The following is an 18,954-nucleotide window of genomic DNA, read 5'->3' as shown; positions in this document are numbered from 1 at the left end:
AAGCATTCCTTTTTCGTGTTTTCCCTAGCCACCTACCAGCTTTTTTTCAAAGCTCAGAAAATCTGACTTTTAGAAATTCGGTGGAATTCCACTGCTATTCTGGCTGCTTATGTCCCGTACAGATTGCTGTTTCTTAGACTGCTCTAGCCTTTTCCTTCTCTGTGGTCTGTCTCTCCACTCTAGGTATCAGCCTTGTTACTTTAGCCCTTTCCTTTCCAAATAGTGTGCTTTTATATCTGCCGGCCGCCCTGGCAGCCAATGCAGCAGGGGGAGATCATGTTTGGGAGTACAGTCAGAGATAGAGTATTTAGCCCTTTCCCCTGCATGCAACAGCCCCAGTGAATACTGCCCTCCCCCCAGATATTTGAAGCCATAGCTGTCAAATTCTCCCCCTTTTTAAGGGAAATTCCCTTATGCTGAATAGGCTTCCTCGCAAGAAAAGGGAAAACTTGACAGCTATGTTTGAAGCTGAGGAAAGGGAGACTGCCCATGTAGATACTGAGGGTTAGAAGTCTGAAAGCATGGTGTGCTTTCAGGTTAAAGCATAGCAGCAATGATGTGGTACTACTAATGTATGTCTGGAAGAAGCCTGTCCTGCAGGGTTTCTGACAAAAGTCCCTGCTACCTGATCCTTTTATCTGGAGATGCCGGAGTCTGCACCTAGGACAATATTCATGCAAAACATGAGCTCTACTCCAGAGCTTTCATACTTTGCATTTCCTTTTTACTTGCAAATAACTTCCTTTCGCCCCTTCTTCCCAAACCAGTAGGCCTTGCTTCCCCCAGATAATCTACTAAAACCACCTGAAACTCTACCAAGTGGCAACCACCACTGGAGAGTTCAATGCCATTTTGTTTATTATTGACAAACACTTCCTTCTACATTTCTAATACTTGCTGGCAGGTGACAAGATGCCACTCCACAGAGTCACGAATGTAATTTCCTACCACTTCAGATTTGTTTGATAGCCAGAAGGGAAACAGCCAGTGTTGCTCCTTCAGTTTGTCATTTCCAGTGTAGTAAATGCTTTTTCAACTTGTTGTCTCTGGTGAATCTCTTGTCCGCAGTCCCGACATGCAGTATTTACAGGAAGCTAATCAAAACAATTTGTGCAGTCCTTTAAATCTGCAGCACTCAAAGGACAGTTGCAGTAAGAGCTTTGCAAAAGGGTGCAAATGAAATCTCTGAAAGCAAGTTCTTGATGAGAGAAAAGGAGGGATGACAAAAAAGGTGCACAATTTCACTGAGATCACAGATGAAACTGGAGAACCATGATACAATATATGATCCAGAAAGGTAGTATGTTAACTGGGATCATGGAATCAAAAAAAGATTTGTGGCTGACATATAGTGGAGGATTTAATGCTAATCTTGTTGGCAATATACGGTATTCAAAAAGCTATCTGCATCTAGTCATTGCATAGATCAGGTCACCTGCCACGACTTTTGTCTTTCTGACTGCACTCACCAGCCCAGCTCTAGCTGGAAAGGATGACCATGTATAATTGCAACCACTCTTGCAATGCTTACTACAAAAGCTGAAGTGACCCACTGGCTTACTAATGGTTAGCATGCTGCTTGTCAAATGCCAGCTGTAGTGTTGGCCTGATTTTAGCTAACTGCCTACAGCCGTGGGTACTCAGGATTGTCAGTCTGGCCAGCCTCAGCTTTCATATCCAACCCTATATCCCCCTGATTCTAGTAGTTGTGACCAAAGAGCCCGAGCTCCAATCACCATGCATCATAGCTATTGATTGATTGGTTGATTGATTGATTGATTTATCAGCCTATTGGCCATTTACAAAATAAAAACCATAAAATCAATCTGATAAGAGTAGTGTCACAGGAAGCACATATTTTTTCTGATCTAAAACTCTGAAGGTTACATAGTCCAAAACATCTGCTCAGGCTTTTTCAACCTTGGGTCCCCAGATTTTGTTGGACTACAACTCCCACCATTCCTAGTTAGCAGGACCAGTGATCACAAGCTGCTTTCTGTCCACAGCTATAGGAACTTAGCAAAGCATAGCAAGCAGCACTACTCCAGCTCTGATTTTCATTGGCATCTGAACAAGGTTCTGTCTCATTCCACAGTGCCCCATCTATGAAGTCTATAGGACTTAAAGTGATGTGGGAAAGAACAAAACATAAGAAGGAATTATGATTAGAATCAGATTTCAAACATGCTAACATTTCCGCTCTTCTTTCTCTTTTTAATTAATTAGCCTCCAACGATGATTCCCATTCCCATTCCCAGATATAATCCTTGCTATACAATGAAGATGCTAGACCCACTTTTGTGGTGAGGGAATTCCCATTTGGGCTCACTTTGGGGACTGTCACAGACAATGCTTTCTCCCAGGGCACCATATGGGCTCATATCAAAGGATCTACTAAATATTTCATGCTGGGATGAGCCATTATTAAGAGCCTGTTTTAAAACTACAGAGGAAAGGACCAAACAAATCCCTCTTTGAAAACTATCCCATAATTTAGGTGCCACAACTGGCATAAACTGTACTTCTCTTGGCAAAGGGACAAGGATTGCTTCAGAACTCAAGATCTCAGGCAGGTTAACAAAGGAGAATCCTGAGATATATTGGTCCAGTTGGGTGCCTGGAAGGTCCATGCTAACTCCTTGCATTGAGTTTGGAAACAAACTGAAATACAATGAATACGACATGAAATTGGCTTAATTTGGTCAGTCCTGCTAACCCCAGAAACAAGCTTGGTTGCTCCACTCTAACCCAATAGAAGTTTCCAGACAGTCATCAAGTCCCTTATAGACTGTAGTGCTCTTCCCATACTGTGTCCTACCTTTATATTTCCTCATTTCCTGCTTTGTGTTCTTCCTTGCGATGGGTGCTTCTTTGCTGTCCTCATATCTCTCTAGAAGCTTTCTTTTAAAACTTTCTTTTTGTTTTCCATTTAGGTTTTGCAGTGATTTAGAGGCATCACAAGCATTACAGCCCTTACAGAGGAAGCATTTTTCTACATTTCTCTTCAGAAGTGTTTTCGATGCTTGCACTGCTGCCAACTCAGTTTCTAAAGTAAGTGATTGGTTGCAGTTTTCCTCCTGTAAGACACATTTTGCCATTTAAATTATTATGTGAAGCTGATCCACATAAGTTTTGTGCAAGCAAATCAGGATGAATATCAACAAGTTGTCTGCAAAATAAAAAAATTCCTTCAGTAGCACCTTAAAGACCAACTAAGTTTATATTTTGGTATGAGCTTTCGTGTGCATGCACACTTCTTCAGATACCTGTAACAAGTTGTCTGATAGTGTAAGCAGTCCTGTCCTGAAGAATGGGCTGCATTGTGTTGAAGGGTATGAGATGCGAACTTGTGGCCCTCTAGATTTGGGCGGACTACAGCTCCCATCATCTCTCATGCTGGCTGAGTTGGAGTCCTGCAACATCCATAGGACTAAAGTTTGGCTAAAGAAAGTGGAATAACTAAATAAGGAGCTCAGTCCGCATTAGGAACAAAATGGTCAGAAAACCTGGTTTTATTTATTTGTTACATTTATATCCCACCTTTTTGTCCAAGGTGGGTGTACATAGTTCTTCTTTTTCTTATTTAATCTTCACAACAGCCCTGCAGAGTCAGATTTAGGGCACTGCAGCAGTGTGGGGGCACTAAGTGTGCAACCAATCACGGTGCCTTCTCAAAGTCCAGTAACCACTTGCCTGAGGCATGAGGACTCTGACAGGGTCCTAGAGTCCTCCTCCTTCCGAAAGATGGGCAAGTGTTTACCTGGCTTTGGGCATGAGATGGGAGAGCTCTAGGACCCTGTCAGAGCCTTGCAGCTCCTTCTCAAAGCCCAGCGCCTTGCCATGCCAGCTTTGGGAAGGCAGCATGAGGACTGGGGTAGGTGTGTATGTCAAATTTTGGCCTTGCACAGGACAGCGTTTTACCAGGTCTGCACTTGAACCATGTAATATTGGTTAGGCTGAGAGGCAGTGATTGGTCCAAGGTCACACAGTGAGCTTCATGGCTGGGTAGGGATTTGAACCCTGGTCTCCCAAGCCCTAGTCCAATATTCTTCCCGCTAAACTGGTTACGAGGTCCATATTGGCAGAGGAAAATCTTTTACCCCAACTACCTCCTTTCTGTGCTCAGCATAATTGGTGATGCATATAGAAGACAAAATCCATTTTGGCGCTGCCAGTTCTTAAATCCTTTTCATTCAATATAAATCAAAGAGGATCAAGTGTTTTCAGGAAGCCTGCAGCAAACGGCATGTTGCAGTCCCCAGTTCACTGCCCAAAGGCTTCGTAAGCCTGTGATGGTCGATATCTTTGAACTACAAACACAGCTGCTAAACAACTTCCCTCTTGCTTTGTTCTTCTGTGGACTCTGCCCCTTTTGAGCTTTGGTTTATGGGCATGTGTTCCACTTGCCATATAAATAATGCTATTATTGGTGGCTTCCTGTTTTAAATAATTCAGTAAGCAATTAATCTAACTAATATTCAGCCCTGATCATCCAGAAAAGGTTATTCACAAGTCCCTTTGGTGTTCCTCTTACATTTCTGGTTGGCACCATTAGGGCAATGTTTCATACATAATGTCGTCTTGGAGCTAACTTGGCTTAAGGAACAAAGGGCACTTGCACTGAAAACCTTTACAGCACGAGCCATTCTGGGATAAATGGAAGCTGTGCACCAGCACTAGCACTGCTCTGTGTTTCTTTCCTTACGACTTATACAAGAAACAGTGGTTGGAGCCCAAATTTCCAGCATTCCTCCTGTTTCTCAAAAGAACAGGCTTCTCGTTGGGGTAGACCACAACCACACCATAACATTTAAAGCACCATGAAACAGTCGTAGCCCTTCCTCCAAAGAATTATGGGAGTTGTAGTTTATTAAGAGTGCTGAGACTTATTAGGAGACACCTATTTCCCTTGCAGAGCAGCAACAATCAAATCTCTCTTGACAGGAAACTCTAGCAGCTGTACCTTTGTGGGGGGGAACAAGGCTTTCCTAACAACTCTCAACACTCTTAATAAACTACACAACCGGAGCATACTACTTCCTCTCTGTGTTCAAGAATTTAAATAATCCAAACCATTCGCCAGAGCCAGTCCAGCTGCTGGGCCCAGCTGTGACCGATAAGCTGCATTATGCACACAGGATTGCAGGGTCCTACAGAATAACTCATTTTTTTAAAAAAAAATGATGCGGGACAGAAACTTGATGAGGCCTCTGCCGATGCTCCAGGTACATTGTTCCTAGTGATTAAAATTATAGTGTACTTTGGACGAAGAATACATTGCCCCAAACTTAGTGGAATCACAGAGTTGTGTGGGACCTCAGAGGTCTCCTAGTCTAACCCAAGCCATTGCAAGAAATTCAGGTGTTTGGCTTTTGGTCTCTATTAATCCCTAGGTTATGGTTCACCTAAGAGCACGAGCACAGACAAGTCCAGTATCCTGTTCTCACAGTGGCCAACCAGGTGCCCTTGGGAAGCCTGCAAATAGGACTTGAGAGCAAAAGCTCTCTATTTTCCAGTGGTTTCCAGGAACTGTAATCAGAAGCATCCTTCCTCTGACATCTTTCACACATTCAGCCTATCCTTCATGTTTGAGATAACTGCTCTCTGCACAATTGCAACACATATGGTAGAGACTGATTTCGACTTCATGAACGGGCCACTTCCTACTCTCTCTCCCTCTCTCTCTCCCCCCCCCCTCTCTCTCTCTCTAGCTTCTCTGCCCAGCTAGGAGCAAAGGAAGCAGAACGTAGAGCCAGTGTGGAGGAAACCACTCATCACTCTGTGGCTGCTGAATACAGCCTTTCAGACTTCCTAGGCTAAGTCAACAAAGCCAGGTCTTTAGTAGTATGGTGTGATGGTACCTGAAAGGAATATGAAAGGATTGCCCCAAACTGCTAGGTCATTCTGACACAGAGCAAAGCTTGCAGCTAAATCCAAATGTTCACCCTCATATTGGTGGCCCACTTCTTTCCACCCATGTCTTAAACATCTGTGCAACCACCAGCCACTCCATGCTACAAACAACAGATCATTCATAATCACAACATGCTGCCTGCATTTGTTCAAAATATGGGCTCTTTGATTTCAAAATGGTTTCGTTAGTCTTTCCTTTAATCCTGTCAGTACAATGTTCTGTTTAGATAATCTGAACATTCGTTTGCTTTTGTGACATGGAGCCAAGGTGCATGTTTTTTCTTCCCTTTGCACATTCCCTTCTTGGCCCCGTACATTTAAACCACACAGGATCCTGGGAACTGCAGTACACATCCCACAGGGCTACAATTCCCAGCACTCTTAACCAATTACAGTTCCCAGAATTGTCAGGGGTGTGTGTGCTGCAAATGTACGGGATGTTACGTAGCCTTAGACTTGGCTTTTCTTCCTCCTTGTGTGATGGTTTGCAGAGTTACGCGGATTACATTTTCAGAAACCTTCCAGGTGTATTTGAAGAGATTTCCCATTCATTCAAATTAGTCTGTTTAAACTTTGGGGAAACAAAAGACCCGCCAAGGCACACAGGAGTAATTAGGGCATCCCTCCAATTCAGAGGACGGTAGTAGTTGTGGGGGAAACCAGAGAGATGGAGTAGAGCCTTCCTGTCCTGATTCTGGGCTTCCCAAAAGCATCTGCTTGATCCCTGTGGGAAACAGGATGTTGGATGGACCTTTCGGTTTGATCTAGCAGGGCTCTTCATATCCACAGTGCTTTCCTTCCCAAGACGCAGAACACACAGTCTCTGCCTCACACACAGAGCTCATTTTGCCATCGGTCTTCTTTTACATAAACAAGAATTGTGTAAGATTAAGTAGGATACCACCAGGATTTTGCCTGGACTAATGTGCAAAGTTCAAAAGGGGGGAAGGGATGTACACTCAAGTCAACCATCTGAATAACTTGTAGAAACTGCATGAAGGATGCTTTTTCATAGACCGCATACACATCATACTTAAACAACACTGCTCTTCCTAAAGAATCCTGGGAACTGTAGTTTTATCTCTCACAGAGCTACAACTCCCAGCACCCTTTACAAACTACAGTTCCCAAGATTCTTTGGGGGAAGTCGTGTGCATACAGCCTCAGGCTTGAGCTGCATCTCAAGCCAAATGAACCTGCAAAGGTCAGAGGTAGAGCTGGCTATGCTCCCACTTTCCTTCTACATGCATTCACTGTTAAGTGCTTTCATCCTTCATATTTAAAGCACATTCAGGTAAACACATTTATGCTAACATTAAGAGATGTGCTTCAGCATGGCAGATTCAGCCAAATGGACGCAGTGAAATGTGGGCTGATTGCAGGTAAATAAGTACAGATTCCTGTTTACCAAGGGGTAGCTTATCAACATTGATGTGTAACCATTTTTAAACTGGTTGTCTACATCTTATTGCCATGTGGCAAAGAGACTCCAACTAGACCCCTTTTATTTCCTGGGCTTCTTACAAGCTACAGTAATGTGATAAGTTTTTTCTCACCACACAGCAAGATCACTGGCTTAATTGTGCCAACACTAAGTCACTATTTGGCCAGCTGCCCTCTGTATTCACCGCACGGCTGGGCTGACTCAGAGTATGCAGCAAAACAATTGTGTCAAGGCTGGCATTGTAAACAGGAACATAAAGTAGCTGGACAGCAAAGTGAAAATGGGTTGGGATAAACTATCGGGGCATGATGGAACAGACGTTTAATTTCAATTAATGATTAAACTTACATTACTGCCAACAGAGGACGTGAGTTCTGGCAAAATATGAATGATGTTTTCTTTTTTAATGCCCACATCTCCCTGAAGTGTGGAATCTAGCACTCTACTTTGGGGACATTTTCATACACAAGATTTTTGCAGCTTGCCCAATGTACAATAGTTGTGCCAATGACTGAGAGCCAAGCAAAGAATGTGTTTTTCATTATTTTTCTCTCACACTTATAAAGAGACTTCAAACTTGACCACAAACCATGTTACAGGGGGCACTTTCATACAAGACGCTCAATAGTAAGAAGCCGGTGTGTCCCCTATTTTATCCTTTTGTAATTTGGCCACCTCATGAGAAGAGAAGACTCCCTGGAAAAGACCCTGATGTTGGGAAAGATGGAGGGCACAAGGAGAAGGGGGCAACAGAGGACGAGATGGTTGGACAGTGTTCTCGAAGCTACCAACATGAGTCTGACCAAACTACTGGAGGCAGTGGAAGACAGGAGTGCCTGGCGTGCTATGGTCCATGGGGTCACGAAGAGTCGGACACGACTAAACGACTAAACAACAACAACAACAAAATTTGAAGGGGGCACTGACTGTGTTCAGACCTTCCACGCCTACCCCTTCCACTTGCTGCCTGATGCATTCACACGTGCACACCGCAAGTCAACAAGCGCTCTTGGCGAGCGGCCTATACGGAAAGGTAAAGGCGCTCCGTGCCTGCCTGCACGTGCCATCAGGGGCTGTGGGAAGAAACATTTGGACCTTCCTTTCCAATCTCCCTGGAAGAGTGACACGCGATCGCGGGAGGCGAAAATGAAGGGGAGAGAGAGAGAGAGAGGAGAGAGAGAGAGAGAGAGAGAGAGACTCGCCTTGCAGCATTCAGTGTGGGCTTTTGCGGGCGGCGACAGCCGGAGGAGGAGGAATCCCTCCTTGGGGAGCTGCGGCAGGCGCGGCGAGAGAGGTGGAACCGGCCGCCTAGCACGTTGGGGGCTGGATCCCCGCGGGGGGGGGAAGGCTCCCCGCCGGGGAGGAGGCGTGGCGCTGGCTCCGGTCCGGGTACCGCGGGAAGGCACCTGGGAGCCCTGGGACCAGGAGATAGGCAGGACTCCCGGGGGCGGGGCAGGGTGGAGACCTCGCGGCTCCGGCGCCTGGATCCAAGCGCGCCTCGGGGGATCGCGCCTTTCCAGGACTAGAGGAGGGCGCGGAGGGAGCGGGCTGCGGGGTCAAGAGGTGAAATCCGCAGCAAGCAATAAGGAGAGGAGCAGCCGCAGGAGCCCGGACAGGCATTGCGATATCCTCGCTGCCGTCAGCGGACGATTCCACCATGGAGGGCAGCTGCCACCCGCAGCTGCTGCAACAGCAGAGCAAGGAGGAAGCTGTGGAAGCCTGGCTGGATGACCACGGGGACTTCACCCGCTCTTACTTTGTTAGGAAAGGGACAAGGTAAGAGCCATGCCGCGAGGGGGACGCCGTCGCGCCAGCAGCGCGGGGTAGGTGCGTAGAGATCTCCCCTCCCCTTTCGCCGCTCGCCTGGGAAAAAGCAGGAGCAAAGCCTCGCTTCAAAGCTGGAAGCAACAAACAAACAGGCGCTCTGTGTTGCTGCCCGAAGCCTTCCCCGTGCAAATAATTCTCCTGGGTTTCTCTGCGGTGCAATCTGTGCCGTCGCTTGGCAGGCTGTTGCCCAGCTCCAGTTAAGATCTCTCCCCCATCCCGCTTTTTGGCTCGACAGATGGAGCCGTGACCATTCCCTTCAGCGCCTTGTTAGAGCTACATTCTGTCCGGAGACTGAAATAATGCACGCTGCAGGTAACATGGAGGCGTCTGTTGAGAGCGCTACCGAAGAATCCCCCCTCCCGGCGCCAGCAAAGCCCTGAAAGAGTTGGAGACAACTTTTGCTAGGTGCACGCGAGACTAGATCCCTGCGCATAAGGCCGAGCTCTCCAGCACGCAGACCACGAGGGCTGCGCGTTGGACTTGCTGCTGTGGGGCTAATTTCCGAGTCAAAGTGCATAGGAGCGGCCTGCTCGACTTGAACGCAGTTCCATGGCATCAGAGCTCCAGTGAAAAATGTTTAGGATGCCACTCTTTCGGAGTAAACACACCCTGAGGAGCTAGGATGCAGTTCTCGTGAGCTCTTTCTTGGGAAGTCTGGAGTAAGCCTCATTCAGCTTTCAATAAAGAAGCACAGGACACGCCTGTCAGTCCACTTTTGCAGCCAACAGGATGTGCAGATCCCTTAAGACGGTGTGTCGCACATTGGCTTCCAGTTCCAGTGAGGGTTACCAGCTACAGTATTTACTTTAAGACCTACCCGTTTGTTTGTTTTTTTAAACAGGGTTCCTTAATCACATCCCCATATAATGCAAAGGGCTTTCTTTATTTTAGGACATCCCAGTTAGTGGGATCCTAGTAAGATTCCAGTGGGTTGCAATCTTCCCTTGCCCCCCCCCTTTTGACAATTTGACAACTGTAAAAGCAAATGGGATTATTATTATTTTCTTGTTTGCAAACTCCAGCCATCCATGGGCTGGCGAAAAGCTTTAGAATTCATGGATAGGAAGACATTTATTTGAGTATACTGAAGAGGTGTTGGATGAGAGGATTGTGCTTCAGTTTCACTGTCCACAAGACACAGGTAGGTAGCCGTGTTGGTCTGCCATAGTGGAAACAAAATTTAAAAAATCCTTCCAGTAGCACCTTAGAGACCAATTAAGTTTATTATTGGTATGAGCTTTTGTGTGCATCTGAAGAAGTGTGCATGCACACGAAAGCTCATACCAATAACAAACTTAGTTGGTCTCTAAGGTACTCCATAGCTGCCAAGTTATCCCTTTTTTTAAGGGATTTTCCATTATGCTGAATAGGCTTCCTCGCGAGAAAAGGGAAAACTTGGCAGCTATGGGTAGTACTGGAAGGAATTTTTTTATTTTGTAAGGGAGTGTGAGTAGAGCCTGTGAATTGCCATGTAGGCAGGACCTAAGGTCTGGGATGGGGGAACCAGATGTTGATAGACTACACTTCCCATTATCCATGACCATTGGCTGTGCTGGCTGGGGCTGATGGGAGTTGGAGTCCAAGAACATCTGGAAAGCCACAGGTTCTCCAGTCCCAGCCTAAGGAAAATTAAGGCCAATGTTGCAAATCAAAGGCTATCTGCAGCTTTCATGTTTTGAGAATGAAATCCCCTTACTTCCTTATATTTAATACCCCACCTTTCAGCACAAGATGGCCTAGAATGTTGTTTCCTGGCTGCCACCCATCCAAGTACCTGTAACCCAGGGAAGCTGGAGTAGCTTCAGCAGAGTAGTATTCCCAAGTGCCTGCAGACCACACCCAAGGGCAGACTTTCATTGGCGGCTTGGCCACGGAAGCCAAGGGCTTTCTGCTGGGCTAAAATGGACTTAGATGTGGGGAGGTGGGTGGAGGAGTGCTGAGGGCTCAAACCGTGGTGTTTGGCGGAGGCTTGGGAGCTGGGGAAGCAGTGCCTCCTCGCTTTGCTGCCAAGCGATGGCTGGGATGAGGCGATCCTTGGCAAGAAGTCCGTAGCGCAACTCTGCGGTAAGTTTGCGCAGAGAAGCCCCTGTCGGCGAATGAGGCGAGGCCCCCAGCTCCCCGCCAGGGGGCAGCGCTGCGCTACACGCCGCTCTAGTGACAGCCCAGCCAGGACAAGAAGTTTTCCCTGGGAATTTATTTTCCGCGAGGGTGGGTTTTATTTTGCCTTTTTTTCTTTTCTTCCCCTTTTTGGTGTATGGGGGAAGGACGGGTGGGATGTTGTTCCGCCAAGATTTACTTCGGAGATAGATCAAAGCCACGCGCCTGGATTCCCTCCTGGCTCCTTTTCTTGTTTGACATGCTGCCTTTCGGAGACAAAACGAGGTATATTTCCCCCCTTCCCCTGGAGCGCCGAGGACCCGCTCCTCGGCCCGCGGGATCGCGGCTATTTTTAGAAGCGGAGTCAGGTTTCCATTTTGAAGGGTTATAAACAAAAGAGCGGACGGGACGATGCACAGAGAGAGAGAGAGACGTTTCCAGAGCTCCCCGGTGGAGCTTGGCGGAGAGGCAGGCAAGCAAGCAAAGTCTCCCGGCCTCCCTGAGCTGTCCTTTGGGGCGCCTCCGGGATCGCCTTGCATCGAGCTCGCCCTCCGCGCCGCTCTCTCCAGGGCTTCACCATCTGCTGCTGCTCTGCTGGCTTCCCGGATCCCTTAAGCGGTGAGGGATGGGCTTTGCCTGACTTGGCCGCGACGGTGCCTCTCCGCCTGGGATGGTGCGGTAAGGCAAGAGGCTCCCATCAATTATTGACTCGCAGGTTGCTCGGGTCACTGCCTCCCATCTGTGTCTGGCAAGCTCCTCTTCCTGCTGTTTGCCTTTTCTTTTTCTTAAGGTTTCCTCAACTGGCAGGCTCTTCTCTATGCCTCCCCATCAGAGATTTCGAGCCTAAATAAGTAAATAAATCACACTAGGACTTTAACCTGGGGGCGGGGGGGGGCGAGGCTGAGATGCTTGCAGAGGTGTCATTGCGCCTGATCTGTTTGGAAGTAAGTTACTGCACTCCTCCTGCGCGCGGCTGGGATTTTCTTGAAGCCCGCAGCATTTTGGGGAGGGGGAGGAATGCAGCCTCTTATTCACGCCGCTGATACTTCAGCGGAAGTTACTTCCGTGTAATGTATTGGGGGGTTTATCTCCTGCAAAGTGGATGTGTGGAAATGGGGTGAAACTGCAGTGGAATAACGCTGATGCTTTGTGGTAAGAACTTTACGCAGAAAAGCTCTAATAGATTAAACCCCCAAACATAGCAGCTGTGTAATATTTGGCATAGGCTTTCAGAATCCTTACGTGCATTTTTATGTAGTTACAGGCATAATGCATCTAATGCGTTCCAGGTCATGGGGTCAAGTGATCCCCTTCTGTCTTTCATTCACTTTAGTACATCATGCCACTAATGATGTTGGCTACAGTTGTTAAAATAATTGAGTAATTATTTTGCCTTTGCCTTCAGTTAAAGGTAGAATGCGCCCAGATATATTGTGAATCTGTACTGTGTGGCACTTACCACATTTGGATGTTCATAAATTCTGCTCTTTATGGTACAGGATATACAGTAGTATAATTACTGTGTGCATAATCATTGGAGCAGCATGCTCTGATTTGCGTTTCAATTTGTTAAGGTTTTGTTGATTAATATTCGGGAGCTGATTTTGGATAGTGAAGTTGAGAGGCAAATGCACATATACACATATTTTAGACTGTTTCGGTTGTGGTGTGTACCTATCACAGGAAATGGAAAAAGAATGGCTTTTCCTTCTTAACTGTTGGGGGGAAAGAAATGGTTAAGTTTTAAATTATCCCCCAATTTCTCAAAATGACATTGATACCTGACCTTTCAGTAATGTGCCAATTTACTTTAATTCTGTTAGTTGATTAATTGACTGAAAGGCAGACAATCAACTAAAACAGCATTAACTATACTTTGGTGTGTTTTATATACGGCTATGTATATTAGCTGCATTATCTATTAATAGGCATAGACATATTTTATGCATATGTGATCCCAATTATGTATAGTTTAATTGTTCATATTACATATTACAGTGTTACATGTTCTGCAGCCCAGTGGGATCTCTGTCTAGATATGTATAATGCCAGCATATTATAGGATACCTTTTCTTAATGTCAAACAGGGACCTTTTAAGCTACCCTTGAGAAATACCAGTTTTTCAAGCTAAGATACTTCCTTTATAGGCTGATTATATCAATGTTACCTTTGAAGTAAATCCTTCAGATTTGATCTTGGCTTAATCTGTGCAATCCTATAAATTTGTACCAGAAGCAAGCCCTACCGCTTTTAGCATGGCATACCCCTTAGTAAGTGTGAGTCTAGATTTGTAGCCTTAGAAACTGAAATTTGTTCCAAATTGATATAAAATTGTATTGGCTCCTTGTTGTTTTTAGCCCATGAAGATGGATGTATGTCCATTTTTAAATGCTGGGAATTGTTTTGTGTTGGTCATAAAGATACATTATTGGTAAAGCTTAAGTAAAATGCTATACCATATTCCTAACAAGATCACAGTCTCCTGTTTTTAACTTTAGGGCTTGTTTGGAAACACCCTGTAACATACACAAAAATTGTGTATGTTAAATTTGGCGGAAATCAGTCTTCAAAACTTATTTTATAAACTTACAACTGTGAAATGTGGAAGGTGGTTCATCTTATGTATATCTGTTTGGGAGTTAACTGTTTGAAAATTAAAGGGTGTGTTTCCATCTTAAATAATCTTCTGAAAAGATGCCAGTTTGTGCATTTTATAGTATTTCATCCTGAAGTCATGATAATACCATGGGGGAGGCAGTTTGAAAGTTGTGGTCAATGCATCCGATTTAGTCCAAGGTCAAACCCTCCTGGCAAGGTATTCAGATATGTCCAGCGAATGCTCAGCAGCTTGTATAAACATGCTAGATTTTTGCAGCAATTCTGAATTCCATCTTCATTAGCTGGACTGATTGATGGCTTATGAGAGGCAGAGCTTGTCCTATTATTCTGATAACAACATGCTTTCTTATAAATGACAACAGCTTGGTGAGTGGAGTTATGAGAAGTTGGGAATGTAATTTTTTTAACAACAAGTGGGACCTGTAAAAAAAGTGTTGTGACTTGGAATGCTCCTGTTCAATATACAGTACAGTACTCCATTCCATTCCTCAACCCTCCTAGTTTTCAGGCATTTTTAACCCCTACCATCAACTTTCTGTGTCCACTAAGCATGCTCAGTTTTTGTTGGACTGTTTTAGGGGTTTCCTCCCACCTTTGTTCCCCCACCACTGCCAAAGGATTGTGTACTTCTGCAAGATTTGGGGCTCACCTGAGAATTCAGATACCTTTCTTGTGTGTGAATGCTATTGTTTTTTCACCCTTATTCAGAGAACTGATTGAACCAATTTTACCAAAGAGTTTCATTTTGTCAGTTGCCCTACAGGTACTAACAAAAAGAGTTCCTTACATTGCTTACACAACTATGGATTTGCAAGTATGAGTAGTCAAATCGGCAGCTGGCGTAGGGAAAATGAACATTCAGAAGCGATGGTTTCCAAGATTCCCATCAGGCAGGTGGGACATTGGAACTCAGACTTGGGACAGCTGCCCTTTGAGGAAAGGCTGCAGTATTGGGGCTTTTCAGTTTAAAGAAAGAAAAACAAGTAAGGGGAGTTGGGGGTACATGAAAGAGATGCATGGTACAGCTGCATTGCAGGGGTTTGGACTAGATGATCCTCAGGGTCCCTTCCAACTCTGCAGTTCTATGATACTACGATTCTCTGATGCATGGTATGGGGAAAGTGGATAGGGAGAATTTCTTCCTCCCTCTCTCGTAACACCAGAGTTCAGAGGCATCCAGCAAAGCTGAAAGTTGAAAGATTCAGGACAGATGAAAGAAAATGCTGCTTCGCACAGCACGTAGCTAGGACTATGGATAGCGATCAAGGGGGACAGCATTAAAATAGGTTAGACAAATTCACAGAGGATAAATGGTCCATGGCTACCAACCACAATGGCTATGTTCTACTTCTGCTCTTGGGAACATTATGCCTCCAAATTGCTGTTTCTGGGTCTCACAGGTGGGGAGAGTGCTGTTCCGCTCAGGTCCTGCTTGCGGACTTTCTATGGGGCATCTGTGTGAACAGAACACTGAACGAAATGGGCCACTAGCTTAATCCAGCAGAATCCTTCCAATGTTCTCTTTCCTGGGACACATTTTTTTATTATTTCTGTCCTGTTTGCAGTTTGTCACAATCTGCACTTCTGTTAAAATCTATGTTACTTGTCCTGCTATCTGCTGTGGCTGAAACGGCATATTACACAATTAATTTCAATGGAGGGGAAACGTCCAAGAATAATGCAGTAAACCATGCAATTATTTAGGTAACAGTTGCAGACTAAAATATCTACAGCGGCGAATACTGCTGCTATTTGCTTGCGTGATTCCAGTGGTGTACATTTAGGCTTGGTTACAGCCGCATGAATGATTGTGAAGATGGACTCAGGGATCGATGTTCCAAACTACTAACATAGTAATGATGATTTGTTTATGGGTAAATAAAAATGCATGAAGCCCAATCCAATCCGGGTTTACTCAACAGTATGTTCCACTGTGTTCATAGGGCTTACTTCCAGGTAATGGGTACAACCTCTGTGTTCTTGGCATGTGCCAGCCTCATTTGTGTAGAAAAGCTCCTGCAATCAATTTTGAAACAGTTTTGTCGAGCGTTCATGTATTCCGATCCCTTCCATATTAATCACAGGTAGGTTTAATTATTTTCATTGGGGCTTTTCTCCCAAGTATGTAGATAGGAGCGCAGCCTTGGATTTACCGTATAATAGCAGAATCCCCACAGTGTACTCTTCAAATGGCATCTTCAGCATCAGAGGGACACCGCCTTTATGTTTTGTTTTAACTTTCTATGTTTCTGCTCATGGTTGTCACTTGCAGTTCATGTTTATCTTGTAATACATTTAACTTATTTCGCCCTAAGAGAACTAAGAGAGAGCTCCGGCATTGTATTTATAACAGGGCCTACTGAAGTTTAGGCTATATAAACAATTTGGGTATGATTCTTTCCAGGCTATACATGTGCAGAGTGTGTTGTGTGTTCATAGTAATTTTAAAAATCTTGCTTGGCTGGGGGGATCAGCAGAGGTTTGGGATCACAGCCCCTCCTTCTTCAGTGAACAGACAGTTGTTTGGACTTGGGCTTAAAGTGCAGTGTACATAAGCAGTTCCACGCACAGAGAACATGGGAAGGAATCAAGGCCGATACTTTAAAAAGTATTCAGTGAGCTTTTGGAGGAGTTACTTTGTATAAAGATACTCCTTAAAGCAATTATCTTGGAAACCCATTTTATTTCCCCCTTTTTAAAAGGCCACACGACATACTTGAATTAACAGGACTTCATAAGAATCCATGAGATCACACCAGGAACAGGGCTTGCTTTGGAAACTGGATCTGTGTTCCTGAATGTTTAGCATTCCTCAGTACGAGTTATAAGGCGGGGACTGTTCTTTGGCATGATGACAAGGCAGTTCTTTTACAGAAAGCCCACGGAAATATGCAGGATGCACAGTAGTGCAGCTCTGGAACCCCAGAGTCCATAGATCTTGCTCAGAAAAAGTTCTTAGAGAGTTGTGATCAACCATTTTGATACAGCGTAGGCTTTGCCTATCTGCTGCCTTCCAGATGTTTTGAACTATAGTTCCCAGCCCCAGCCAGCATGGCTGTGTTGGCCGGAGCTGATGTGAGTTATAGTTCAAAACGGATGATGGGTACCAGGTTGGCAAAGGCTGATCTAGCAGTATGTTCTGGGCCTGGGTTTTTAGCTTTTTCAGCCAGCAAAAAATGGCCAGCAAAATTATTGGCTTACCCTTCTTACCTGTAAGTTGGAATACTAGGATCTTTCTTAAAGACATCCCTTAAAGATTGCTCAATGAGATGATGAATGAAGACCATCTCACTTTAATAAGAGTTTCATTAGTCATTCAGTATTCCTCACCTTAGCTCCTAAAATAGATGTTCAGCACTGTGTGGAAGTGTAAGGAGGCCACGAATAACTGTGCATGTTCATTTTTGCAGTGAAAACAGTGTGTCCCTTCCAACAGATAAGCGTCCCTAATATGCTGCTGGAGCTGAAAATATATTGCTGTTTTCATCAAGGGTCTGGATTTGCTTGGGACTGAGAAGGGAGTGAAATTTGGAAAGCCCTTATCTAGGAGGGTACAAACATCCCCTTGTCTCTGGGTCTGCCATTCTTCTCTGGCTGCCAATCATTTTATTTCCGCTTGCATCTCAGACAGCAGTTGATTCCATTTTCCTGATGTTTCTTTACATGATTCAGGTGGTTTTAGGGTGTCTCAACAGGTGTGGCTGCACTGGGCATAATGCTGCAGGGGGTACCACAACAATGCTGTAGAATGAACCATAATTTTAGTGTTGCATAGGGTGCCCCTGATATTTGAGAGCCCAAAGTCCACCGTTGTACTTGATAATTTCTGCATTTTATTTGATCTTTCACACAACAAAACAGCACCTCTGGAAATCTAGCAGAATATAGTGGAATTTGGCACTCATTTCTATGTTAATTGTTTCCACAAAACAATCTGTTTGCAGCTGTGATAAACCAGAAAAATGCAGGAGTAAAACTGACAAAAATTAGGCAGTATAGCATCATACAGTTTTTCTGCAGTTTTCATGGGTGAATCATGGGGGGCGGGGGACAGAAGTGCATAAATGTTGGGGGAGTAGCAACATGTCCAGTGATGTTTGTTGTGTCACACCTGGTGTAAAAGAAATTTAGCGGAACATGTGAATGTATATGTAAAAAACAACCTCACAGTTCCATATTGTAACATGTTGTTGTTTAGTCGTTTAGTCGTGTCCGACTCTTCGTGACCCCATGGACCATAGCATGCCAGGCACTCCTGTCTTGCACTGCCTCCCGCAGTTTTGTCAAACTCATGTTCGTAGCTTCGAGAACACTGTCCAACCATCTTGTCCTCTGTCGTCCCCTTCTCCCAGTGCCCTCCATCCTTCCCAACATCAAGGTCTTTTCCAAGGATTCTTCTCTTCTCATGAGGTGGCCAAAGTAATGGAGCCTCAGCTTCACGATCTGTCCTTCCAGTGAGCACTCAGGGCTGATTTCCTTAAGAATGGATAGGTTTGATCTTCTTGCAGTCCATGGGACTCTCAAGAGTCTCCTCCAGCACCATAATTCAAAAGCATCCATTCTTTGGCGATCAGCCTTCTTAATGGTCCAGCTCTCACTTCCATACATCACTACTGGGAAAACCATAGCTTTAACTATACGGACCTTTGTAGGCAATTGTAACATGTACTGCGGTGTTAAAGAAGTGTTCGAAATGGGGTTAGAAGTGCTCGTATTGTTGTTGTTGTTTAGTCGTTTATTTGTGTCCGACTCTTCATGACCCCATGGAACAGAGCACGCCAGGCACTCCTGTCTTCCACTGCCTCCTGCAATTTGGTCAAACTTACGTTAGTAGCTTCAAGAACACTGTCCAGCCATCTCGTCCTCTGTCGTCCCCTTCTCCTTGTGCTTTCCCAACATCAGGGTCTTTTCCAGGGAGTCTTCTCTTCAGCCTCAGCTTCAGGATCTGTCCTTCCAGTGAGCACTCAGGGCTGATTTCCTTAAGAATGGATAGGTTTGATCTTCTTGCAGTCCATGGGACTCTCAAGAGTCTCCTCCAGCACCATAATTCAAA

The 18,954-nt window shown here is 45.1% G+C and overlaps 1 protein-coding gene across 10 annotated transcripts in view; it reads left to right on the top strand.

The window, feature by feature from the left end:
- The first annotated feature begins 2,941 nt into the window (after positions 1–2,941).
- The window catches only part of PDE5A (phosphodiesterase 5A), a 91,466-nt gene continuing 75,453 nt past the window's right edge, over positions 2,942–18,954 (top strand). For 2 of the 10 annotated variants that reach the window (XM_060278567.1, XM_035111539.2), the window contains exon 1: positions 8,570–9,133. In XM_060278567.1, the coding sequence (XP_060134550.1) occupies positions 9,015–9,133 (119 nt within the window). In that variant the 5' untranslated portion in view covers positions 8,570–9,014. The other 8 variants (XM_035111537.2, XM_035111538.2, XM_035111541.2 and 5 more) reach the window with 7 other exon arrangements.

The sequence above is a fragment of the Zootoca vivipara genome, chromosome 9 (genome assembly GCF_963506605.1).
Source record: "Zootoca vivipara chromosome 9, rZooViv1.1, whole genome shotgun sequence".
NCBI lineage: Eukaryota > Metazoa > Chordata > Lepidosauria > Squamata > Lacertidae > Zootoca > Zootoca vivipara.
This window is presented reverse-complemented; position numbering and strand designations above follow the sequence as displayed.